The following is a 26580-nucleotide window of genomic DNA, read 5'->3' on the forward strand; positions in this document are numbered from 1 at the left end:
TACATACTGTCTGACATGTCTCTGGTGATATCTGGCCATCCAGATAATGTTTGGTTTTATATCTTCAGTTTTCAAGATTTCTGCTTCTGCCTAGGACAGTGGAGAGAAGGGATTTTTTTGTGTGGCGCTCACAGCATTGAAAATCAAAATATTTCATGTAGGAATGTAAAATTCAGCAACATGTTTTTCCTGAAACGGTTTCCCACTCAGTCAGGACGATCCACTATTAACAGTTTTCATACAGGGACTAATGTTGTCACGATACTGGAATTCAACTTCAATACAATTCTTTGAAAAATATCACTATTCGATACCGTGTTTGATATCAGAGGGAAAACTGACATTCAGGGGAAACAATTTGAAATTTATTTTACAAGATAAAAAAATAACAAGGCTATAATGACAGCGATGACTTTTCTTTTCTTGGTTGGCAGAGAGCAGGAAATATGAACAATAAGAGAGAGCCAGGGGAGCGAATATAGACAGGGCAGGCAGAGTGGTTGTACTGGGGCCCATGTGGTGAGGGGGCCCATAGAGACAGTGGGCCCTCAGACTATGTGTCAGGCACAGAATGGGGCCTTATGTGTGACTGCCACCTTAGAAATACGCCTGTGTTCAGAGAAGAACTCTCATTAAATTAGGAACGCAAAATATCATTTGAAACAGCTCACAGCATCTATAACAAAATTAAATGCTTATTCCAAATAAACCACAAATAAATTTTAAATTAAAATGAATAATTTCTTATTTTCGGAGGTTCTTTTTGTCACGTACAGATATGCAGTGATGTTATCCAGTGTCATATGATGAGATGATATAGCGTGCACTGGGGCCTCCTGCACGGGTCCACCCTTTCATAAAAGTCCCGCGTCACATAATAGCTAGTTCTCTGTTCTTGAATCCCAAATCCAGCGGAGGAGACGTCTCTTTGACTGGATGGTGAAAACATTCAATCACGGCCAGGTTAGGAAACATGTTAGCATGCTCCTTAAAGGATCCGAACTCCATGTAGGCTGCACCTCATCCTCGGGCTGCAAGGTTTCATGGCTGGAGTCCTCCACGTCGGTGACCAATGAGACCACGGGGTCAAAGGTTCCACTTGTGTCACTGACTTTAACAATAAAAGGAACTGTGGCTTGATAATAGTGATTTCGATGTTAGAATATTACACACATACTGCACATCTTTTTTTATTCGTTTTATTCTCAGAAATAAATAAGAAATACAGTTGTGTTCTCACCACCTCATCACACCTCGGGCAAAGCACAGCTCCTGAGTTGTGACCCACTTGTGACCCAGTGGACAGGGGAACAGAAGAGGTTGAGGAAGTCCTGTATTTTTTTCCTTTATTTACTTTATGAGCAATTAATACACTTGTGTTTTGTCCTGTTTACATGTTCATGTTCATGTTTTCTTGCGTCTGTGAACTTATCATTTCCAAACTCTTTCCTGTAAAATGAAATGAACGTTGACACTGCAACATGATATATGTCATTTCATCTTTGGGCAGTTATTGAGAATCTATATGCATTGATTAATCGATATTTCGATACTAATAGGAAGTACTTTTTTTATATCCAAGAACAACATCTAAAAACAAGTAAGGTAGGAAATAAAACATGAACAATAAGGCATCATCTTATTAACACCTACAGAAGCATATTGCATTCACTTGACAAACAAAAAAAAGCCCTGTTTTTTATTGTAATTTTTTTCTGTTTTTCGGAGTAATTTATTTATTTTTCTGTTTTTTTGGTGTAATTTTTTCTGTTTTTCGGAGTAATTTATTTATTTTTCTGTTTTTTGTTGTAATTTTTCTGTTGTTCTGAGTAATTTATTTATTTTTCTGTTTTTTGGGTGTTTTTTTCTGTTTTTTTGTGGTATTTTTTTTCTGTTGTTCTGAGTAATTTATTTATTTTTCTGTTTTTTTGCTGTATTTTTTTCTGTTTTTCAGAGTAATTTATTTATTTTTCTGTTTTTTTGTGGTATTTTTTTTCTGTTGTTCTGAGTAATTTATTTATTTTTCTGTTTTTTTGCTGTATTTTTTTCTGTTTTTCAGAGTAATTTATTTATTTTTCTGTTTTTTGTGGTATTTTTTTCTGTTTTTCGGAGTAATTTATTTATTTTTCTGTTTTTTGTTGTAATTTTTCTGTTTTTATGAGTAATTTATTTATTTTTCTGTTTTTTGGGTGTTTTTTTCTGTTTTTTTGTGGTATTTTTTTCTGTTGTTCTGAGTAATTTATTTATTTTTCTGTTTTTTGTTGTAATTTTTCTGTTTTTATGAGTAATTTATTTATTTTTCTGTTTTCTGGTGTAATTTTTTCAGTTTTTTGTGGTAATTTTTTTTCCTGAACGAGGAGACGAAATACTTCAAAATCTGGCGAGAAGCTCCCACCTGGCACCTGCAAGTGACCCCTGCATCCATGGTGACTCCCGCTCATGGATGTATTTTGCATCTGTGCTCCTGCTCCTAGACACTTTCAACTACGGGATCAATAAGGGTAAGGCACGTAGTTAGGAGATTCAGGAGATGAAGACATGTCGATGTCTGTAGCCTTCTCTTCCTCTAGAAATGTCATCAAACGACCCCATATCTTATCATAAGTAGAATATTTAATTGTAAAGGTTTTCTAGGACAACAGAGTGAGACAGTCCAAGAAGCCAGGTTTGTAAACTTGGTCTCATGGTGGATTTCCAGCATCTGGCTATAGTGTGTTTTGCTTGTAAGCAGTCGAGTGTGATTTTCTTATCTGCCTTGCTTAGTTCACAATTCACGGGATAAGATTCAAGGACAGTTTGGGGCGTACAGACAACCTGACACCAAATATCCAAAAGCTCTATCCAGAATGCCTGGGCTATTTTGATTACATTTATTTTACATGGTTGGAGCTACAAACATTCTCACTGTCCACTTATACTGGAGTAATTTAAAGTGGTGGTTTATGGATTGTGTTTGAGCTTTCAACACATTAAGCCAGTCTTCCAATGAGATTTCGCTATTTAAATCCTCGCACCATGCAAGTCTCTTCATTTCTGAGGAGCTCTGGGAGCCGCCCATGATTGATTTGTACGGTAGAGTCGTGAAATCAGGTCCATCAGGAACTACTTTTTTAGTTGAGTAGAGTTCTGTGGAGCATTCGGACATTGTTTCCAAGAAAGGCATGTTTTTGTTTTGTTTTTGTTTGTTTAATCTTCCTTTGACGAGCAAAAAAAATCTGGTCACCTCCATTGTGTTGGAGTAGGTTTGATTTATTAATTGATTTATTATTGTCTCATGTATAAATAATATGCCTGGCCAAAGGGGCTTACAAGACACCGCATCCATAGCAACATAAATGACTAAACAAATAAACCATCTGATGTTTTTTCCAAGCTTCAGAAACATTTAAACTAAACCATTCTGTCATCAGTGCGTCAGCAGGAATCTCAGAACGTGGGCAAATTAAAACACCTGTTTAACGTTTAAATGAAAAGTTGGTAGAAGATGAGAGGACGGCTGACGTCAGGAGTCCCAGGCCCGGTTCAAAAACCACAACACTGCAGTCACGTTGTTCCTCCAGCAGCCGACTGAGACACCAGGAAGCCCCTGCCTTCATTAATAAACTGTCAGGTCTCAAATTAATTGCAAACTTCTAAATTCAGGTGCGACGGCGTGGACACGTTCAAATCACCCAGGCACAAAAGGAGCTGAGTGAAAATGGCATTAACCTTAACAGGATCAGCAGTGTATGTAAATATTCATCATGTTATAGGGTAATTGTATGGCTTTTGCCATGTGGTTTGACAGACAGGTGAATGTGCGTGTGCGTGTGTGTGTGTGTGTGTGTGTGTGTGTGTGTGTGTCTGAGAGAGAGCTCTTTCAGGCTTTTCAGAGTGGGTACAATGGGGGGAGTTGTTGGCATTATTCCAGAGAACCAGTGTGTGAGGAGCCAACACAATGGGCAAGCAGCACAGCAGACTGTCGGGGTGCACGGCCAACACATGAACAGGACGCTATACGGTGCAACCCTACACACACACACACACACACAGACGAACCACGATAAAAGCATGTGGCAAAAAATGCACATAATCTGCCTTTACACATGCAGAATGCTCAGGTTGGTATTGTGTCGGCGAGTCAAGGCCGTGACATGACGTGACATAACAGCACTGACATATGACGGATTCCTCAGGGGGATGCTGTCCTGCACAAGCACTGCGTCCTTCAGCTGCAGCCACACGCACACCATCAGGTGAATACACACAGGCAAGGCTGAAATATAGTAACAGAGAAACAAAGTTTGAATCTTTCTGGGCCAACTCTCATTAAACAGAAATTAAAACAAAGTCAAAATAAAACTTCCACGTAAAAAAATAAACTCAGACAAAGCTCTTAATTGCTGCTTGCTCCTCTGCTGCATCCATTTGCATTTAACAAGCAAACAATCGTGCGACAGAAAAAGAAAGACAGAAAATGATTCAACAGGTTTTAAAGTTCCTAAACTGTAAACTGAAGGTGTATTAATTAAAAATGCATAATTAAAGGCAATTAAAATTTTCACAGTTTAAACACAAAGAATAGGAAAATTCACGCAATACAGCTGAGACAAAGATAGACTGGTAACCTCTGCTTCTGCCTTAATTAAAAGGAATCCGTAACATGCACACAAAACACCTTTGGAAGTGTCTTAATTGGGAAATGATTAAACTCCTCTTTTCTTCCCTGTTTATTCTTTAACCGACAATTAGCAGCTCATAATCCACAGCGCGGTTATTGTTACCTCTCCTTCTTTTAACAGCTCTCACACTTATTCTTCCCCGAGTAACAGCACACTTCAGATGGACTTCATCATGCGTGACACAAACCCCTGAACACCACGAGGAGAGTGGTTTGGAAATACTGAGCTAGAGAGCTTCTTAGTTTCCTGTTGAGGGTTTTGGACCTCTCTAGAAGCAGAACTTAAAGGGACAGTTCACCTAAACATCGTAAAAACATATTTCTCCACTCACCTGTAGTGCTGTTTATCAGTCTAGATTGTTTGTGGTGTGAGTTGTGAGTTGTGAGTGAGATGTCTGCCTTCTCTCCACTATAATGGCCCTTCTCAGCAGGCTTGGTTTGGTTTGCAGGGATTTGCATTTCCATTACAGCAGGGCTACCTTCTTGAAGGTGTGTCTTTAACTGATGACGTTTAAAAGCAGAGGGCTGATCGACAAGTCCCCTGTTATTTTAGCTGCATGTGTTTTTCCACAGCAGAGCACGTAGAAGAAGTTCACCTGTTGGAGGTGAGCTGTTTGCAGAGGTGCAGTAAGAGCCTGTTGTCTGCAGCTCTTCATCAACATCTCACTGTGGCCCCTTTTAAACAGGAATTGTGCAAATTTGCAGGAAAGCCCAATCAGTCTTCTTTCAGCATTGGCAGTATAAAAACAAAATCGGGGAGTGCAGCAAAATGGCACCTACCTACTTTTGTTTATACAGAACGTGCCTTTTTCGGGGCAATGGGGGGCGTGAGCAAGTAACAAAACATGTAGCTCAGCGTGTGACGTAAACAGTGACGTGGGAGGGACCAGCCGCGGCTGGTCAGTCCTTCAGTGATTCTCTCATAAGTCGGCCCGTCCTTCACCGTCCCCGTCATCTGACGGTTAATGGCCTCTTCGTTTGCGAGGGCAAGGAGGGCGCGCAATTCCTTGTCTCCCCAGTTGCTCATCTTTACAGTGTCTGTCAGGTTTGTGTTTCCCTCTTGCTACTAGCTGCTCGCTAATTCCTGCTATCAGCTGTTTCCTGTTTATCCACCGCCAGTGGCTCGCACGTGCGGCGTCATCAACAGCTCCTCCCACAAGTCTTCAACAGCCCCTCCCGTTGTGGAAGGCCGCCTCGGTCTGTTTAAACTAAAAAGGTTCCGCCAATATGTCTCGAGGCGGAAAATTCGCTGGCAGTGTGAAAGAGGCTACTGTGGCTGTTTCTGCTTTCACTCTTCCTCCCTGCTGTATTATTAGACTTGTCTTAGACTCACAAGTCAGTCTTTAGACGCTTTGCTTAACTACAGACTGATGACTTTCTCCCTGATTTTGTGTTTAGATGGGCGGATACAATTTCAGAGTTTAAAAAAACTCCCTACGTTGCAGAACCAATAGTAAATCCGCAGGGCGGTCCTTCGGTGGCTCACTGAACTCTTGTGCTCGTAAACATAGTCCCACTGCGTTAAAAGTTTTAAACAAAGTCACTGTAAGTCCTTCGTTTCCACAATCTTGTGGACTGAGCACACGTTTGATAAAATGGAGGTAAATCTCTCGGCATCCATTTTCAAGCTGGGACGAGAAAAGGGCGAGCGCACATTTCCAGGAGGGCGTGTCCTTTTCAAAAATGCAAGAGGCGTTGCTTTGTTGCCGGCCGTTTTCTCCGGTGTGTTAAACACACTTTAGAAAGGAGTGTCCCCAGACTATCAGAAGGCGGAGATCTCTGATTGTCTGGTGGCGAGACTAGACTTGTTTTAATTGAAGAAAAGCAGCTGACCAAGCTCTGCTAATTCAGTGATAAACACATTTCATTTCCTGTAGTTTCTTCACAATAAATGCCCCCAGTCATTTTGTTATGTAAAAACTTTTATTGTGAAGCAGCAAAATAAGGAAATGTTGAGTTTTCGAGCAGCAACTTCACACAACTTCTGACACGGCTGACAGCGAACATGAAACAGTAAAATAAATCACATATCTAAAGTAAAAACAGGACGCAGGAGAGAAACTTTAAAAAAGCCTGGCTTTTGGACCTACTCTGCAGAAGGTCCATCTCTCAACATCAATGTCTCTTTCCAGAAATCATGACCTGGTTACTCAAGATAATCCACAGACCTTGTTGAGAGCAGTTTCATGTAGGAACTATCTTCTTTCTACCGAGCTACACCCACCAAACGGATTGCTACGCAGAAAGAAGGGCTCTCGTAACAGTGCAGGATGTAAACGTTAATGGCGTCCTCCTCGGCTGAGCTGTAACGTTAGCTAGCTCAATGGTGCTAGGTGAGCTAGCAGTAGATGTACTCTTCCTTCTGCGCAGTGATACAGTTGGCAGGTGTAGTTCGGTAGAAAGAAAATAGTTCCTACATGAAACTGCTCACAACAAGGTCTGTGGATTATCTTGAGTAACCAGGTCATGATTTCTGGAAAGAGACACTGATGTTGAGTTTTTCAAATGTATTTTTTTGGCACTTTGAGCACCACAAGCTGAGAGAAGGCAGACGTCTCTACGGCTGATACCTCCAACACTCTGCTACTCACAATAAAACAATCTAGACTGATAAACAGCACTACAGGTAAGAGGAGAAATGCGAATTTTTTTATTTTGGGTTGCGCTGTTCCTTTAATACATCATCCATGGTTGGAACTGAAGCCATGTTACAAACTATTTTTGGAGCCTGCTCGCTCAAACAGAAGGTTGAGGTTAAACTTCTTCTGTTCCACAACCTCAATCAAAATCCCATTTCCATTAATAACTACACTAATAACTAAAAGTTCAGCCTTGAAACAGCAACAGTATGTTGTGTGGCTCGCTTTATGTTAAGATAAGGACAGTGGTTTTTTTAAAAAAGGATCTAGAATAACTGTTTGTACACTCAACTCACACCAGAACAATCTAGGTTTATAAAAACACTACAGCTAAGAGGAAAAATATGGATTATTGATTACTGTCTATATAATGTATAAGCATTTTACTGTTGCATTACAGTTGAGTAAGTTCATTATATGTGCTATATGTAAGATAATACTTTGTAAAGTACCCAGCTGTCAATAGAGTAAAAAGTACAATATTTCCTAGAAAGGTCAGGGCTAAGCTGATGTCCTCAGATTCTAAAAACACCCCTGGCTGACCTGCACGAACTAAATTTCCTTCACCTCCAAGGCGCTGGGCTAAAAAGCAGAAACCCCAGAAACAAATATTTCAAAATGTCGGCCTGTATTTTTTATAGTTTCGCTGTACCGACCCTTCGAAGAGGAGCCAGCTGAGATCTTATGACTTGCTACAAAAGGTCCCACTTTGTGCTGGAATGGGGAAACAGGTACCTACTGAAGGTAACATAAACAAATGAACCTAAATCTGACAGTTGATGTGGAGTCACTGAGTCAAACAGCTGTGTCACACCTCATACAGTCACTACAGACGAACCGGACTACAGTGATTTCAGAAAACAATTAATCTAAGACACACCTCGCAGGCAGCTGTGACGAGTGTCTCGCCTTTTGTGTATGAGTGTTTACGTGTGTTCAGCTGTGTGTGTGTGTGTGTGTGTGTGTGTGTGTGTGTGTGTGTAACCTGACAGCCTGCCACACAATAGGGGTCCAAGTGAGTGTGAACTCTATTCGCTTCCACAGCTGCCATTAACAGACGGAATGAACAGCCTCTTGCTAATAAAGTGAATAAATAAATAACGCTTAAGAGGCCGTGTTTACCTCCTCAGTCTCTGTCGATTAGTGCTACTTAAAAAAAAAAAAAAAAAAAAAAAAAAAAAAAGGCAGGAAGAGCTTTGGGTGGATTAACTCCTGTCAACACAGTTTACATTTACCTTGGTAATTACAGTCACTCTGGTGGATTGTTGTCAGATTATGGTACGCTCAGTGTTAAAGGCCGAGGCTGGTGATATTCTGTATACTTGTTCTTGTGAACAAATACAATAAGATCAAAACCAACAATGTGTCCGCTTCCACTGATAGTTCGGCTCGTTTGGAGCGGTGTGAACTCTCATTCGAATTCTGGTGCGGATCAAACCAGCGAACCCTGGTCCGCTTGAAAACTAGGGGGTCTCTGTTCACTTGCAAGTGAACCCTGGTGCGGTTTGCTTACAGTGGGAAATGCAAATGGACTATCCAGCGAACCAAAGAGAGGAAGTGACGTAAGTGCATTTTGGGTAGGAAAAAACAAAACAAAAGGCTTTCAGGTTTCTCAATACCAAGTACGGATGGAGTTCGGACTTGCGCACATGGGGGTTCGGACTTGGCAAGTTCGACTTGTGAGTACAAACTCCCAAGGATGGCTGCCATTGCCGCTGGTCTGTGAGAAATGCATCCTGGGATACCTGGCTGTCAAAAGTCCACACAAGTCACCTCCCGATGCATCCCCGATGGAACGGGCAGAGCAAGTTCACATCTGGGCATTTGGACTGTACTTGGTTGGATGCAGGCTTTGAACTAGACCAGTACTTGGGCTGCGACTGATGACGTTTCACAAGTCCACAAGAACACAATTACAGGCAAGAACGCAGATTGAGAAAAGCCGAAAGCCAACAGCACGAACTGGGAGAAGCAGAGGTAAAAAAAAAAAAAGGAGACGTTGGAAAATGTCTCGTGGGCAGACGCGGAGCAGTGAGGAGGTGCAGGCACTTACTGATGTATGGTCAGAGGACTGTATATCACAGTTGCTTGTGGCTACCCACAATGGATTTCCGTTTTCAGTCCTGGCCAATCGATGAGGCAGCTTTTCTTCCTCCTCGTGCTTTTCTTCTTCCTGGTCAGTGGTCGTTTCGGGCAACACCGCCCCCAAACGAGCAGCTGCTGCAACTGCGTGATGAAGTCCAGAAGGTTTGGTCTGCTTTAAAAAGTGCAGTGTGAAAGTGAACCAAACCAAAAGGTGTGAATTTTTCTGGCATTCCCCGTCCAATCAAACCGAGTCCCCCAGGGTGTGAATGCGCCCTTAGTCCGTCTCTCAATACTTTCTGACTTCCTGTCTGTGGCCCATTCATTCCCAATGAAGGTTAGGCATCAGGTCTCTTGTAGACGCAATCTTGGAGTTCAGGCAAACAACTTTTAGGTTAGATTTGCTGGCAAACCAATGCACACTAACAAAAATGTGTTCAGGGCACACAATACTCTTACCGCTTTTCTACCAACATGGAACTGGTTCTGTTCTGGGCTCTGGTTCCTGCCCCTAATTTTGAACCGCTCAGAGCATTTCATCCAAAAATAAATTGGTTCGGAACCTAAAAAGTTGGTTCTCAACTAGCACCAAAAAAAATAGCAGGTTTTCCTTGACCTAAGGTGCAAACTGTGACGACATCAGTGGGCATGCCATATTCTACAGGTTGGACACAGAGGATTGAGACGTCAAGTGAGAAACTGAAAAAAAAAAAAAAGCACGCAGTGGTCTCATTAGTTTGTCCATGCTTGTTTTTTGGGTAACAACAAATATTCGTAATAACAGAAGGTAATCAATGCGATCCGCCATCTTGCTACTACTGTTTACTTCCATTGTACATTGTGCGACACCCTCCATTGATGATACATCCTTGATTACAGTGGTTCTCCTCAAAACTGGTAGCCTGGTTCCAGACCATAGACCCCGCCCACTCAACTGAGTAGGCTCGCATTAATGGTCTGGCATACTTCAATGAAGTTGCGATTTATCTCGTCCTAACGATGGACGGACCAATGAACGCCGGGGGTCTAGCAATTAGCCAATCAGCGCCACGCTGATGTCAAGCTGTATGCCGGTGGGTAACTGGTGAGCATAGCAACAATGGCGACTGCTACAGATCCTACAGACCACATTAACGATGCTATCGAGGTATTTAACCACTACTTGCGTTAATGGAGGACCGAATTAAGGAAGCTGCTAAACTGGATTTAACGGCGATGCAGCTGGGCGTGCACGACGACAGGCAATGCTCGCTTGTTTTCGGCACCCCCGAGGCATGGATACTAATGACATCAGATTCTGGGTGAGTCGTTGATCTCTACTGATTGGTTAGGGAAAAATCAAATTCCCTCCCCCTTGTAAATCGCCTTCAACGGAGGCAATGTCAGACTGAAGGTTCTGGGAGCTTCAGTCTGACACTCAGGCTACAAAACTGGTGGAAACATAAGCTGGTTCTCTACTGTAGGTAGCACCAAGACTCCAAGAGTCCTGAATTAAACTGGTGCAAGAACCAGAGCTGATTTAATGGAAAGGGGTCTGTGTGTGACGCAGGATGTAAGACACCACCTCTGGGAGTAAGACTAAGTTTTTAGGGAGTCCCTGGGATACAGAGATAATAGCAGTTACAAAAATATCACCAGAGTTCACTTTCAGTTTTTCAAGCTGTCGTTAAAAGTGTTGTTAAACAAACACTTTATAAAGGTCCAGTGTGTAGGATTTAGGGGTACTTATTGTATACAATATTAATATCTGTGTTTCCAGTAGTTAATAATCACCTGAAAAGAAGAATTGTTGTGCCTTTGTTACCTCAGAATGAGCTGTTTCTATCTACATAGGGAGCAGGTCCTCTTCCACAGAGCCATGTTTCTACAGTAGCCCAGAGCGGACAAACCAAACTCTGGCTCTAAAAAACAGTAAGTCTCCAACATGCTTGGTACACAGGAGAGGTTTTGTTTCTGCAAACTCACGGCTATAACACTAAATCCTTCACACTGGACCTTTAAGTGTTTGTCAGCCGATGCAGGTGATTCTAAGACGACTGGGCAGATGTTGGTGTACAGTGGATGGAGGAGGTGTGGAATGAGGGGATGAAGAGGATCCATCTAAGCTCAACTCATGCCAGACTGCAGCTGATTCAGTTTGGTTCATTATTCCAGTGCTATCTGTGAATAGATGTAACTTCACAAAAGGTGCTCTTGGTCATACTTTCTGGTTTTGTCCTAAGATTGATCCTTTTCGGCAGGATGTCTTCTCTTGGTATTGTAATAGTTACGACATTCAGATTGAACTTGACCTGTTCATTGCTCTGCTTGGTTGTTCTGAAGCTTCTCCTGCTCTGTCACATTCTGTACAGACGTCCCTGATGGTTGGCATGTCAGTAGCAAAGAGGATTGTTCTTAAGGAATGGAAGGTTACCAGCGCTCCCTGTTTCTCTATATACGACACACTGAGTCTGTATGATAAATCTGAGAGTATTTGCTGCCCAATAATGAGGCACCTTACCATCTAATAGCTGACATCCCTGCTAAGAGTCACCATGTTTTCTTATTCTTGGCCATTTTTCCTTTCTGTTTAATAGGCTAAACACTGTACTTATTTCAGTCAAGTCTGTTTTTTTAGTTTAGCTTACTATAGAGGCAGTTGTGCAAGTGAGTATTTAAAGGTATACTGCGTAGAAAACAGTCTATAGACTCTAGAATCTGTGTGTCAGAGCCACTTATGCACGTACTTATATTTGGTAAAAATATCTGTGTTGATTTGATACATTACAGCTTATGATGGTATTTAAGTTACACAACAGTTTCTGTACACAAATAGTTTAAAGTCGTGGGCTGCCAAGGTTACATGTATATTTACTTCACTTATGTGAGAAGTATAATAACTGGTACTATGTGATGATGTATAGAAACAGGACATTGAGTCTGTAGCTGACAGTACGACATGTAATTTTCGAAGGACTTAGCCTGCTGTTTTGTTTCCTTTTTTGTGTTCTCACTAAACCTCGTTCAGTTTTTTCCCTGCCTCATGTGAGAACAGAAAAGGAACGGAAACACAAGTCAAACTGAGACACCTCACAAACTAAGTGGCTCAGGAACTGTGGTTGGCTTTTAGTTTTATTTCTGCTGGCGAGCGTGTTCGTGAACAATAACGAAAATCCTGCGTAGTACACCTTTAAAGGAACGGTTCAGCCGAATGACAAAAAACACTTAGCACTCATCTCCTGTGGTATCTAACCACGCAGATACTTGTGTGTCTGAGATATCCACATCGGATTCCTCACCTCATGCCAATAGAGGCGAATTTGTTTGAGAGAGCGCCGTATCTAAGGTCACTGATGTGATGCATTATATCTGGAAATTTGGGGTTTCAGAGAGCCTCAAATTTAAATTCTACAGGTGACATTTACACATACTTTAGGCAGATGTCAGTTTTTTAACAGCAACAACATAAGTAAGTAAATGCAGGATATTTCACTCCAGTATATTCAGTGTGGTTTTCCTTTTCGTTCAGCCTTATGTGTTAGAAATCTTTTCTCAGCATCTCACGTTTAACTCAAGGCTGCAAATTCCTCGTAATTTCGTAGTTAGTTTACTGGAGAGAATTACGTCATGTGCTAATGACATTAATTACAGGTGAAACAGACAAAGCTATCTGTTATGCTGGTTTGATTTGTAACGTTAGTTGTGTTATAAGCTGCTCCAGTGATTTTTCCCCTCAAAGACCTGCACCATTTAAATACAACCCGCGGAAAATATAATTGAACACCGCTCTGAATAAATGAAAAGGTGAAAAAATTCAAGTAATTAAAACATTTTGGGGACTTTCTTTGTGGGGATTCTGACTCACGACCTCAGTATTTATAAAATGCCGGCTATGGCCCTCTTTCAAAAGGGTACATTTTGAAAATTAAACAGCAACATTTGTGTCCCTGTTGCTCTGAATAATCCACCGAACATGCTGAAAACACTTTTAAAAAAGCCACTGTTTCGTCTGTACCAAGTTGTTCAGGTTTAAACTGTGAACTGTGAGGTCTGTGGATGATCCAGACTCACGCAGACATTGTGTCTGGAAACAATTGTTGCTGGTGAGTTCTTCACAAATCATTCATCGGTAATGACGAACAAAAATGTGAATTCACCTCCATTGTGTCGAGCTGGCAGCTGAAACCTCAGAGATGGATATTTCAAAACCTCAGAGGATAAAACAGGGTTCTTATAGCTTAAGGCAAATTTGATTTAAGACTTTGTAAGACAATTTAATTTCACTCGGAATGAAATTTAAGACTAATTATACAGTAACCAAAATTAAAGGGGAAAAAAAAGAACTGCCATCGATTACTAAGAGTAAAGGAGAATTTTGCTCGAATGTTTATTGAGACATAAAACATAAATTTTCTGTCTCCTGGTGGTAAGGCTGTAGGTTTCATTTCAACACTGTGCAGGACATATGAAATGCAGCAGAAAATGTTGAGCATCACATCCTTAACTTCCTGCTTTCTGATGAATTTTTATGCACCAATTTCTCTTTTCTGCATCAGGTAATGGTGGTAAAGTCTTAAATTTGGTGAAAATAATAGTCCTCTGTGTCTTTCATATTCTTATTGGGGGAGACAAATGCACATGTCCCCTGCGTCCCCTGTAAATCTAGATCATGTGTAGCGGAGACAAGTGGAGAACAGAACCGGCGTTTGTTGCGTTCTCTTGGTGATTTTGTGTTTCTCACTTCACACGTGGGACTGAACTGCCTTGAGTCCTAAAAACCTTTTGCACAAAACACACCGAGCCTCACATGCATCGCCTTGGTTTCAGCCATGCACTAAAATCTTGGTTAAATAAGCCATTGTGATTGAATCTGCACTTCCTCATGTCGTCCAGGGGACAGTGACAGCTCGCTGGAGACAGTGGATCCTCTGCTCTGAGCATCCTGACCAAAACCAAAATATGAGTGTTGTTGCTTCCACTATGCTCATCTGCACAATGTTAATGTGAGCAGCATTCATAAAATTTATTTAAAAATAGATGCTGCCAATTATTTTAAGATTCATTTTGTGAATCCTACTTCTCATGTCTTCACATTTTTAAGACCTTTAAAAGATTGATTTAAGACATTTTATTACAAGTTAAGGCCTTATTTTTAGATGAATGAATTCAATGCCAGAAAAATGATTCCTCAAATCCTAAAGATTGATTTAAGACATCTTTTAACACCAATTAAAGGAACAGTGTGTAAAGTTTAGGAGGATTTAGTGGCATCTAGTGGTGAGGACTACAACTTGCAACCAGCTAAAACTTCTCCAGGTTCAGTGTATCCTCATAGAAGGGTTTATATGATATCCTACAAAAATGCACACACAACAGTTTGTATGATATCCTGTGAATTAGTCTCGCCACCAGACAATCAGAGATCTCCGCCTTCTGATAGTCTGGGGACACTCCTTTCTAAAGTGTGTTTAACACACCGGAGAAAACGGCCGGCAACAAAGCAACGCCTCTTGCATTTTTGAAAAGGACACGCCCTCCCGGAAATGTGCGCTCCCCCTTTTCTCGTCCGCAAGGAAACAAACACACAGAGAGCTTGAAAATGGATGCCGAGAGATTGAACTCTGTTTTATCAAACGTGTGCTCAGTCCACAAGATTGTGGAAACGAAGGACTTACAACGACTTTGTTTAAAACTTTTAACATAGTCGGACTATGTTTACGAGCACAAGAGTTCAGCGAGCCACCGAAGGACCGCCCTGCGGATTTACTACTGGTTCTGCAACGTAGGGAGTTTTTTTAAACTCTGAAATTGTATCCGCCCATCTAAACACAAAATCAGGGAGAAAGACATCAGTCTTTAGTTAAGCAAAGCGTCTAAAGACTGACTTGTGAGTCTACCTGTGAATTAGCACCCCACAAATGACGTTACATTCTTGACGTACAGTTACGTAATTAATGTAAAGTCTCAAGTTCACACTGTTACTAACACGCATCACCAGGAGAAAGTCCACGTTTGTGTGACCCATCCACCACCCCAACCTGCATCCTTCCTTGTTTACTGCCGTCAGCGCAGTGGTCACATGATCGCAGCCTTTCAAACACTTGGGTGCATTGCTCCTTATAGGAAAATGTACAAACAGTTTATAAGAGCAGGCTGCCTGGTTAGTATTCCTTCAGAGTTCTTTGTTCAGGAGGTTTTAATCGAGAGCCAAATTATCCGCAGAGGTCTCTTCTTCTCCAAAACAAACGGACCCGGTGATTTAAACTGGTAAAAACACTGAATAAAGCAGTTTCATGCTATGGCGGTGCAACATGGCAATCTTCATAAATGAGGACCCGCTCCCTGTGTAGACAAAAATGCTCATTCTAAAGTAATGAAAATTAAATGATTCTTATTTTTAGGTGATTATACACTACAGAAAACATATTATATTCCATTTCTGCCAATCTTAATCCAACACACTGGACCTTTAAGGCCTTATTTTTAGATTAAAGAATTCAATACCTTTTAAGACTCTGTCAGGATCTGCAGGACTCCAGATAAAACCCAAAATATCTGCATGGCTTCATACCAAAAACAGAAAAGTGGGGGAAAATCTGTGTTCTGTAATTTGGGTGAAGTGACCCGCGAGAGATGTCGGCTCCATTACTGCTTTTGGAGGAAATAACAAACAGTAAATAAAGTGATGTTTACGGTGTTGGAGGTGCTGATCCAGCTCCAAGAGGAAGAATGATGGAAGAGGAGGATCAGCGTGAAAGTGTTTAGCTGGTGGTTGAAAGACTATAGTGTGTAGCAGAGAGTATAGAGAGTGAATGGAGATAGAGACAGAGGATGGAGGGAGGTGGAGGGGGTGCTGCTGGCAGTGGTGGTGGGGGTGCAACAAGATGGAGAGAGACTGCCTGCACATACTGTCAAGGCAGTTAATATAAGGTGTGGAGATAAGGCCCCACAGACAAACATTGACCAAATCAGGCATTTCAGCAGCGCAGCCCGAACTGTCAGTCAGCCTGAGAGACAGACCAACAATCAGCACTTTACCTCTGATAAGGGCTCTACTGGGCGCGTGCAGGAAATAGCCAATCTGCAGCCAGCCTGGCAAGGAGGGTGATGGCGGGGAGCGGAGGGCGGTGTGATGATGGAGAGTGAAGGGGTTAGAGGAGGGGAGTGAATGTAGAGAGACAACAAGTGAGGGAAAGTGGCCTATAAATTTAGAGAGAAATGTGGACCAAGAGTTCACAGGAAAGGATAATACCCGAGAGAAAGAGGACGGACGGAGGGAAGGGAAAGAAAACAGGATGATATTCCTCCACACCCCACCCTGAGTGCTCTCACAGAGAAAGAGATTCAGGAGGGAATATAAGTGATGGGGGTAAAAAAAAAAAAAAAAAACAGAAAGAGAGAGGTGTGATATCGGCTCCTAAAATAGTGTCTCTCCCCAGTTTTTTGTCACCTGGGAACAGCTTGCACAGAGAGAGTGTGAGAACTTGGTTTAGACCAACACCTTACATTAATGATTTGCCAACAGCTTTGACTAGCTCATTATTCAATGTGCTGTGCGCCTTGCCTCGCACACAATAGCATCATTTCATCGTCTCTATTGATTAATGGTGCATACAGTGTGCACACGCGCGCAAATTCCTATGAGTGTGTGTGGTGCGCCTGAGTGAAGGATAACACTCCCTATTTAATGGAGGAGTCTGCACTAGCCATGAAATTCCCTCATAACAAAATAAACACATCCAAAATGCTGGAGTGGATGCCTATGGAAATCTGAGGTATAGACGAGGGCCACGCCGGAAGCTTGGATCCACACTGGCCCCTGTAGGCCCCGTCGTGTACTGCAGTCTGGGAGCAAGTTTGTGGAAATAAATTCCCAGCCGTTTACCTTTGTCAAACACATTTAGCTTCCTCCAAGCAAAACAGGGGAGAGCACCAACAGCTGGCGAGTATTTATTTTCGGAAGTGGAGTCAGAGGGGTGTCTGGGCTTCCTTGATCATGAACCAAACTGCCATTACCATGACCACTGATAACAGTAGGAATCGTAAACAAGCTAATCACCGAGGGCCCTATTTGTATTCTCATTTGTGTTTGCATGCACTGCTGTGCAGGGGGAGGGCGCAGGGAAGCGGGAGAACAGGCGAGGGGCGGCGGCGGAGGCGCGGATGGAGGGTGTGGTGCGAGCGAAAGGGTTAAGTTCCCTCCCTGGCTGCATGCTGCTTTCTCTTGCTCTGTCAAGCCCCATTAAACCTGCTACACCACAGCAATAAGGTGCCATCAATTACAGGCACGCTGCCATCAATGCAGAGCGCAGAGGAGAGGAGAGGCAGGAGCACATAAACAGGACAAACGGCCACATAAAAGACCTGCAGCTACATAAAGCCCTGCAGCCTGCCTCATAGACAGCTAAACACACAGCAGCTCCCCGCTCTGGCTCTCTGTGCATCGCCTGTGAGCTATAGCATCAGTCTGTTTGTGAATGAGAGGACGCTTTGTCTCTAATACACACAAAATGCATTCATTTTTAGATTCACTTTCATTCATGATAGCAGGCAGGAAAAAGATTTGGGCACAACTGGGTGACAACAGGAAGTGCAGTGTGCTTCTACTGCCCCCATGTGACGGCAGTGAAACACCTCAGAACAATACGAGCATGAGCATCACATTCCAGACTTGAAAATACTAAAAATCTATCCACCCTTTATAGTCAGACCCAACTCCATCTCACAACCAGAGGAGAAAAAAATCAATTAGCCCATCACAGCGAGAGCATGATCAATAGCCGTGAGCATTCTTGAAAGTGATGCTTACAAATCTGTTTCATCTCCATGGCAGAGTAACCTGCATTCCTCAAGGCTCTGACTGAATTATCAAGCATTCAGCGAGAGAAAGACGGAGCAGCTGTACTCATTCAGTGCCGGGCGATGAAGAAAGACAGACCACCACTATGCTGAGAAGATCTGTGCAGGTAATTGTTTGCAACCAGCAAAGAGAGAAAGAATCTTTCTTTGCCTTTTGCTGTCGTGGTGTCTTTAAGATTACCGAGTGGAGCAGCTTGACCAAGGTTCTCAATGCAAGTTGGAAAATTGCTTTTGGCCGTTTAGAAAAAGGAAAGTATGACAATACAAATACTGGAATGTCTTGTGTCCTGTGACAAAAAATGTTCATGTTCATAAATTGGGGATTTTTCCAATGACGGGTGGATGTTAAAGGGACTGTTCATCCTAAGATCAAAAAAATATTTTTCCTCTTACTTATAGTTTTATTTATCAGACTAGATTGTTTCGGTGTGAGTTGCCAGGTGTCCAAGATAACGGCCGTAGAGATGTCTGCGTTCTCTCAGCTTGTGGTGCTCAAAGCGCCAAAAATACATCTGGAAAAACTCAACATCAATGTCTCTCTGGTACTCAAGACAGGCATTGTTAGATGCAGCTTTATGTAGGAACTATTTTTTTTCAACTGAACTACACCTGCCGACTGTATCACTGCGCAGAAGGAAGCGCGCATCTACTGCTAACTCACCTAGCATCTCTGAGCTAGCTAATGATACAGCTCAACTGTGGAGGACGCCATTAATGTTTATATCTCGATGAGCCTCTTGTCCATGAGTAGGTGTGCAAATTTGTAGGTTTGATTTTGGGGTGAACCGTCCCTTTAAAGTTGGATTGATGCATCCTTGACAAAAACAAATCACCAAAAAGGATCAAATCTTGCAGGTATGTTGTTATCGGATTTATTAAACATGAATCATTATATAAAAAGTTGCACACTGAACACAGGCATTTCAACATTTTTAGTAGAAAACCTAATTTTTTTTTCTGTCGTTCTCGTTAAAGTCACATGGCAACAAAAGCCTCTCCTCACTTACAGTAACATCGGCCAGGTGAGAGTGACGAGATGCTTTGGACTTTCTTACATCATGTTAGAACTTTAAAGGATTGGTTTACCAAGATTACAAAAAACATCTGTGGTATCTATCTAGTCATGCTGGTAGCTTTTATTATATTCTCTAAGGTTTAAAGTATCTGGTTTCATTGCAGACCTCACTGTGAACAGTTTTTATTGGAACTGTATGTTGAGCCAAAGAAACAGTCCCTACGAAGACTGCTCACAGTGATGTCTGTGGATTATCCAGAGTTGCCCATTAAGCCTGAGGTGAAAGGCAACTAAGGTACTTTAAAACCACAATTTGCGTAAAAATCATTCTTGTTTTCAGAGTGGTATCTCACGCAAATGTAAACACACAGATATGATTCACATATTTTTTAGATTCAGTGTGACTTTGACTCTCCGAGGATGTGATTAACTCTGAGATGTCTCCCGGATAAATGTCCATAAATCTACTTTGAAGTCAAAGAAAGATGCTCCTTATAACTCCCAAACTATCCAGCGATACTTAACTGTACACTCATGGGTACACTGCAAACAGGCATATTTTAATGGCGCCAATTTTCCAAAGAAAATTCAGCAGCAGTGTCAGACTTTGAAGATGTCATTTCAATGCTGATGCAACAATCAACTCAAAACCAAGGCAAATAAAGCCAAAGTTTCAATGTATTTGTTGTATCTGTTGTCTTTGTAATTTAGGTGAACTAACCCTTTAAAAAACGTCACACAGTAAAACATACAGTTACCTTAAATATAAAGACAGCTACATATTTACAGGTGGTGTCATATTGACCTGACGGCTCATGTGGAGTTTATCTGTGAGGACGAACTACTGCTGCCGGAGCTCTTGGTCTTCTGCCCTCTGGTGGCGCTGGGCTGCCGCTGCACTCGCTGGCTGGAGGCCTCCCTGCTCTTCTCACTGTGGCTCGCTCCAGCTTTACTGCGCACTGCTGACACAAAGTGAGAGAGAACACACAGCAAGTTAAAGGAGCAGACGGATGTTTGGTTACTGTGAGTGTTGGTTTGAACGCTCCAAACAATGTGAAAATGGAAATGGGCGATGACATGCAGTTCACACAGAGAAAAGGAAATGGTTCTGGTTTCTTACCTTCTTTTAAATACAGCTGACAGAACTGCACATTAACTAAAGCAGAGACCACAACGTGACCAGAAAGAAAAAGCAGATATGAACTGAGATAATTCAGTGTGTTTCCAAAGACTTTAGGCGAGACTATGAAAGTCCTGCTTCCCCTGAAGATCAAGCTGTTTGAATTCAGTTTTGCACCATCACCAGCAAACGTGGCGAAGAGGAACCATAACACTGACGCGCATGAAATTATTTTTGGAATTTGTGAATCAATTCGAAATCACAGAACTTATAACGTAATTTCTGATGTTATTTTATTTTTGGGGTCAGTTCAATGTTCCCTCAACATCATCAGAGTCAGCTCCTCCATAACTGGGTTAGGGTTAAAATCTGTCTCTAACTATTTGAGATATTGTGCTGATAATATTGATGAAAGACAGACAAACAAACAGGCAGGGGGGAAACATAACCTCAAAGGTGGAGGTATGTGGGAACTTAGGGACTGAGAGAACATAGGAATGAGAGAACATAGGTGTTGAGGGAACATAGGGCTGAGGAACATGGGAACATATGGACTAAGGGAACATATGGGTTGAAGAAACATGGGACTGAGGGAATGGGGATTGAGGGAACACAGGGCTGTAAGAACATAGGGGTTGAGGAAACATAGGCCTGAGGGAACATATGGATAGCAGAAAACAAGGCTGAGGGAACCTAGGGGTTGAGGTAACATCGGGCTGAGAGAACACAGGGATTGTAAGAAACATATGGCTGTAGGAACATGGTGGTTGATGGGACATTAGGGCTGAGGGAACTTGGGTGTGAGGGACCAACGGGCTAAAGGAAAATAGGGCTGAGGGAACACAGAACTGAGGGAACCTAGGGGTTGAGGGAACATATGGACTAAGGGAACATATGGGTTGAAGAAACATGGGACTGAGGGAATGGGGATTGAGGGAACATAGGGCTGGAAGAACATAGGGATTGAGGGAACATAAGGCAGAGGGAACAAAGGCTGAGGGAACCTAGGGGTTTAGGTAACATCGGGCTGAGAGAACACAGGGATTGTAAGAAACATATGGCTGTGGGAACATGGTGGTTGATGGGACATTAGGGCTGAGGGAACACAAAGCAGAGAGAACATTGGGTGTGAGGGACCAAAGGGCTGAAGGAAAACAGGGCTGAGGGAACACAGGACTGAGGGAAACCTAGGGGTTGAGGGAACAAAGGACTAAGAAAATGAGGATTGAGGGAACATAAGGCTGGAAGAACATACGGGTTGAGGGAACATAAGGCTGACAGAAGATAGGATTTACGGGAACATAGGACTGAAGGAACCTAGAGGTTGTGGGAACATAGGGATTGAAGGAAAATATGTCTGTGGGAACATGAGGGTTTGGGAAACATGGGACTGAGGGAACGTGGGGTTGAGGGAACACAGGGCTAAGAAAATGAGGATTCAGGGAACATAGGGCTGGAAGAGCATAGGGGTTGATGGAGCACAGTGCTGACAGAACATAGGGTTTAAGGGAACATAGGACTGAGGGAACCTAGAGGCTGGGGTAACATAGGAATTGAAGGAAAATATGGCTGTGGGAACATGGGGGTTCAGGAAACATACAGTTGAGAGAATATAGGGGTTGAGGGAACATAGGGGTGAGGAAACAGGGATTGAGGAAACATAAGGCTGTAAGAACATAGGGTTTAAGGGAACATAAGGCTGACAGAACATAGGGCTGAGGGAACAAAGGGTTGAGAGAAATTATGACTGCAGGAACATGGGGGTTGAGGGAACATAGGAGTGAAAGAATGAAGACGCACTCCTTTTTCTTTTTACCCCCTAATTGTGAAGCATTCTGTTTCAAATGAAAATTAATAACATTGTGCAGTGAGTATGTCCACTTAAGAGACAAAGAAAGAAAAATTCAAATTTAATTCAAAGAGGACATGTTCTATATTTTCCTAGTCCACACACACACATGCATGTGCACACACACACACATGCATACACACATTGTTTCCACCCAGCATCATTATGAAATGAGCACAGCATGTAGTTGAGGCACAGTCCTGCTCCACACACTGAAGTTAACATACACAACAGTTATAATAAAGAAAGGCAGGCAGGCGGGCGGGGAGATGGAGGTGGAGGACAAAGTGCAGCAGAGGGGACCTTGAGAGTGAGGAGAGCTAGCGTCTTGGGGGCCGTAGACCACAATCTTAGTGTTGACCCTTGTGGCTCTGGGGCCAGAGGCTGAGGGGGGAGCTGCAGGAGGCTTAGGGCTCTTTCCAGAGACCAAAGAGTCCTCTTCTTCAGTCAACAACAAAAAACAGAATTCAAGAAGGACAGAACAGAAATTAGAAAGCAGGGAGACATGCGCACAGTGAAGATCAGCTTGTGTTATGAGTGTCTACTGAACATCCTGGGTCTTCATGTAGTTAGTGAGGGGATTAGGTGGTGCAGAGTGCAGGACAACAACATCTACTACAGTGAGTGCAGCTACTTAAGTGAAGGTGTATGAATATTTCACACGATTGAAGAGGGGAGTGAGAAGCAAAGAGCACAAGAAGAATAAACAGAGCGAACTGAAAGGTAGAAAAACATTTGAAACAGTCTTAAAGTTGTGTCCTCCTCTACACTTTGATATGAAAAGCTTTGAGCCGGTGCTTTGAAGACTTCAAGCTCTTTTACTCTGCAGAAAGGGATCTGTGCACACACACATTTACCATTTACCACAGTTTGTTTTTTTCCTGCTCAAAGCTTCTATCTAAAAGTTTTGAGACGACCAAGACTGGTTATTTGATGGGGTGCTCGACAGGTGATTTGCAGCTGTACATGACAACTGCAAGACCAGCAATATTTTTCACATCTGACATTTTCCCCTACCACTGCAGAAACAGCACAGGTGTAACTAATAAAGCCCAGTTCAGAACAAAGATTCACGATGAGACAAGTTGAAGCAAGCAGCTACTTGTAACGCTCCGTTCTGCAGCGTTCTAAAAACCTGCTGGTTCACACCGATGTAACTAGATGAGACGGTGTATCATCTCTAGTCAACAACTCTCTGTCCTTCCGTTCTGATTTGCAGCTTTTCAGACTTATTTTGTGGCTGAATATAATTTGTAGCTTCTTAAAATCTGAATGAGGATAGTGATAGTGAGATACTGGCTACAGTGATGAAACAAAACCAGCATCAGATGGACTGTGTTCACAATCAGTATGCCACAATAATATAAATATCCAGCGCCAATTCATCAGTCAATAACAAGAGTGAGGGGGTCAGCAGCAGCGACCCACCGTCTGACACCGGCACACCATGAGGACGGAAACAGAGGGAGCACCTCAACACCTCAGAACACGCTGTCTGAGGTCATTTTGACTTGACCAGCAGACACTACGAGCTGATTGGCTGCTGAAACAGGTGACGTGCTTTAAAACCAGCCCCCAGCAAGTGACCAGCTGAGTTGCAGGTGACATCATCAGCCAGCTTGAGTCGAGCTCAGAGCGGCCAGTTCACACTGCTGCAACTCTTCTCTGCAACCTCGGAAAAGGTTTCATCTCTCTGTGAATCTTTGGTCTGAACTGAGCTTAACATGAATGAAGGTTCCATCCCATTTAGGTGTAAAAGTGAGCAAGCAGGAACTGGAATGCCTGAATGGAACACAGCCATTATTATCGTTATTATTAAACCTGTGCAGCAAAGTCAAAATGAGAGAGGTCATGTTACTTGTGTGCTACACCTGTAGCCTCCATACTAATTACAAAGGGGAAACACTATAATTTCAACGCTAAGTTTAGAGTTTTTTTAAACTAATGATTTTATATCACCTAGTTTAGGACCATTAGCACCCCTACTGTCTGCGTCCATGTTATGCGCAAAAATAATGGTAAATATATAAATATATTTTATATTCAAGGTCATGGAATATGACTTTATAAACTTCCCAAACACCGAATTTGAATAATTTCAAATTAAGTTTCATGACCTGTTACAAAATTTTCCACCTCTGTATTGCATGCAATAAAACCCAAAAACAAAAAACAAACAAAAAAAAAAAACACAGCCCTGTGCAGTCATTTACATCATGTGTCAAGAAATTACCAACATCCATGTCAACCGACAGAGAAGGCAGCACTTAAAAAGCAAATTTTGTGTTGGTGCACCATACTGAAAAAAGTTAGGCGCACCAGTGCAACCAGTTTAATTTAAAGTTAGTCAGGAGTGAATGCGAGGAAGTGTCGGTGAAGATTCTCAGTCACCCAGGTCATGGTAATCATAAGTGCTATACTGTAGGCAACTGGACTTGCTTGAGTTTCTTGAAGACGTTTCGCCTCTCATCCAAGAAGCTTCTTCAGATCTAAAGCACCAGTCTCTGCACCAGTCCGTTAAAACTGAAGAAGCTAAGGATGCACCGATCTGATATCTGGATCGAATATGAGCCCCGATATCATCATCATCATCCTTTCCCTTTAAATCTATTGTGATGCGAGCTACGTCATGGAGCGAAGGGGAGAATCTGCTGTGTGGAGGTATTTCACACTATTCCAACTGCTGCTGCACAATTGTTTATTTTTGTTAAACATAAATAGTTTCATTTTATCTTAGGAGAGAACTGTGTAGTCATCAATGCCTGATGCCTCTAGTCTTTTCTGTTCTACATGTAAAGGTATATAGCTTTTTAGGTCTACCATGGTATTGGATCAGTATCGGGTATCGGCTGATACTCAAAGCCACAGCATGGGGATCGGTATCCAAACTGAAAAAGCTGGATCGGTGCATCTCTAGAAGAAGCCTCCTGGGTGAGAGGTGAAATGCCTTCAAGAAACTCAAGCAAGTCCAGTTGCCTATGATAAAGCACTTATGAATGGGAGGGAGTGATTTCAAACACAATCAAAGGACAATGTGACATCATTGTTATTACACCAGGGCTTTCCAGCTACCGCTAGCCAAGCTGTGATGAAAAAGACCTGTTGTGCGCAGGTATACCAAGTCTAATGACACCTCACCCTCCTAACCTTCAACAAATGATGAAATGAATGCTGCAATTTGGCTGCTTCTGTTTAAAGGCCCCAGTATTATGCATACTGGCTCACTACGATGCTATCATGGCTTACTGGGACACCTGAAGAGAACGTCACTGATTTTAATGTTCTGATCTTTTCCTGTTAGATTTAGTTTGCTGTGAAAAAGGCCCATTAGACCTCTGTTCCTGACTGTATGGGCACAAACACATCTCCCTCACGTTTATGTTAGTTTTCCTGCACCTGTTAGAGCAGGGGTTACCTACACCTGACACTATTTATTAGCACATGGACAATAACGACTGTGACATCATGTAATTGTCAGTGTCCAGGCTGCACACACTCACCTCTGGGCTCTGTTGGTGCTGTGGTGATGCTAGTGGTGTGTGAGGCAGTTGAAGTCTCCCCGCCACCGCCGCAGCTGTCAGCTACCCTCTGACCTGCACACATGGCCTTCAGAGTCTGGAACACAGCCTGAGGAGCCACGTTCATCTTCAGCAGGTCCACTATGATCCTGAGTGGGGGGGCAAGAGGAGGATGTGAGAGCAGGACTCCTTCCTGTTCAGCACTACAGTCATGTGTCTGCTGCTATATGAGACTCACTTGAAGACCTCCTGGTCCACGGTGATGCCTGCAGCCTGGGTCAGCTCGAACAGCTCTGTCTCTTCAGCACTCAGGACCTTCTTCTTCTTGATGGCATATTTCTGCACGTTACTGGTGACCACCAGAGCAGGGGAGTCTGGGGCGGAGGGGACCGTCTGCTGCGGCTGTTGAGACATCAGTGAGGGGTACCTGACGGGACGTGGATGTGGAGGACGAGTGGGAATGAAAAAAGGTATATTTAAATAATAAACCTCGATCTATAGGGCTGTAACGTTAACGTTGAGTTAGCCGCCTGAAAGGAAAACATGGAGGAACTTGTTTCGACTTCCTCTCTAAAAATAAACAAATACACAACAAACAGACCTGAAAATTATTATAATAATTATTATAATAATTACCGAACAACTATTCATTAAAATGACAAACACCTACCGTTAAATTAGCGGTGATTAGTTAGCGGGTACCGTTAGCAACAACAGTTCCACTTCTAGAGCCAGGCGAGGCGCGCCAAATATACGTCATTACAACAAGACAAACCGTGTTGGCTTATGGGACTGGTAGTCGGTAGCCATTTATTTGTTAAAACAACACTTAAACATCTACAGAGCCTACACTTTACTA

General features: G+C 42.5%; 1 protein-coding gene across 5 annotated transcripts; it reads right to left on the reverse strand.

The window, feature by feature from the left end:
- On the reverse strand, window positions 1-26497 carry mzt2b (mitotic spindle organizing protein 2B). Of its 5 annotated transcripts, none has more exons than XR_007447770.1 (6): window positions 26392-26497; window positions 25960-26148; window positions 25704-25870; window positions 22507-22644; window positions 19993-20193; window positions 1-4255 (listed from the first exon to the last, which is right to left on the reverse strand). XR_007447770.1 is itself a non-coding variant. In XM_049560098.1 (6 exons), exons 2-5 carry the CDS (start codon window positions 26133-26135, stop codon window positions 20048-20050), a joined length of 627 nt encoding a protein of 208 aa, XP_049416055.1. In that variant the 5' UTR covers window positions 26136-26148; window positions 26392-26497; the 3' UTR covers window positions 1-4255; window positions 20040-20047. The 5 variants fall into 5 exon arrangements, 4 of the variants coding, with proteins under 4 accessions (XP_049416055.1, XP_049416054.1, XP_049416056.1 ...); XM_049560098.1 differs by having other exon boundaries at window positions 20040-20193; XM_049560097.1 differs by lacking the exon at window positions 1-4255 and having other exon boundaries at window positions 18276-20193.
- Between the last annotated feature and the right edge of the window lie 83 nt (window positions 26498-26580).

Source organism: Epinephelus fuscoguttatus, linkage group LG18 (genome assembly GCF_011397635.1).
Source record: "Epinephelus fuscoguttatus linkage group LG18, E.fuscoguttatus.final_Chr_v1".
Lineage (NCBI taxonomy): Eukaryota > Metazoa > Chordata > Actinopteri > Perciformes > Serranidae > Epinephelus > Epinephelus fuscoguttatus.

Excerpts from the sequence above, each read along its gene's own strand:
- mzt2b (XM_049560098.1), bottom strand. The coding sequence starts at position 26,135 with ATGTCTCAACAGCCGCAGCAGACGGTCCCCTCCGCCCCAGACTCCCCT. Across the intron at positions 25,871-25,959 it reads GTGGACCAGGAGGTCTTCAA|GATCATAGTGGACCTGCTGA; the intron begins GTGAGTCTCATA and ends CCCCCCACTCAG. Across the intron at positions 20,194-22,506 it reads TAGCTCTCCTCACTCTCAAG|TGCGCAGTAAAGCTGGAGCG; the intron begins GTCCCCTCTGCT and ends TTGTGTCAGCAG.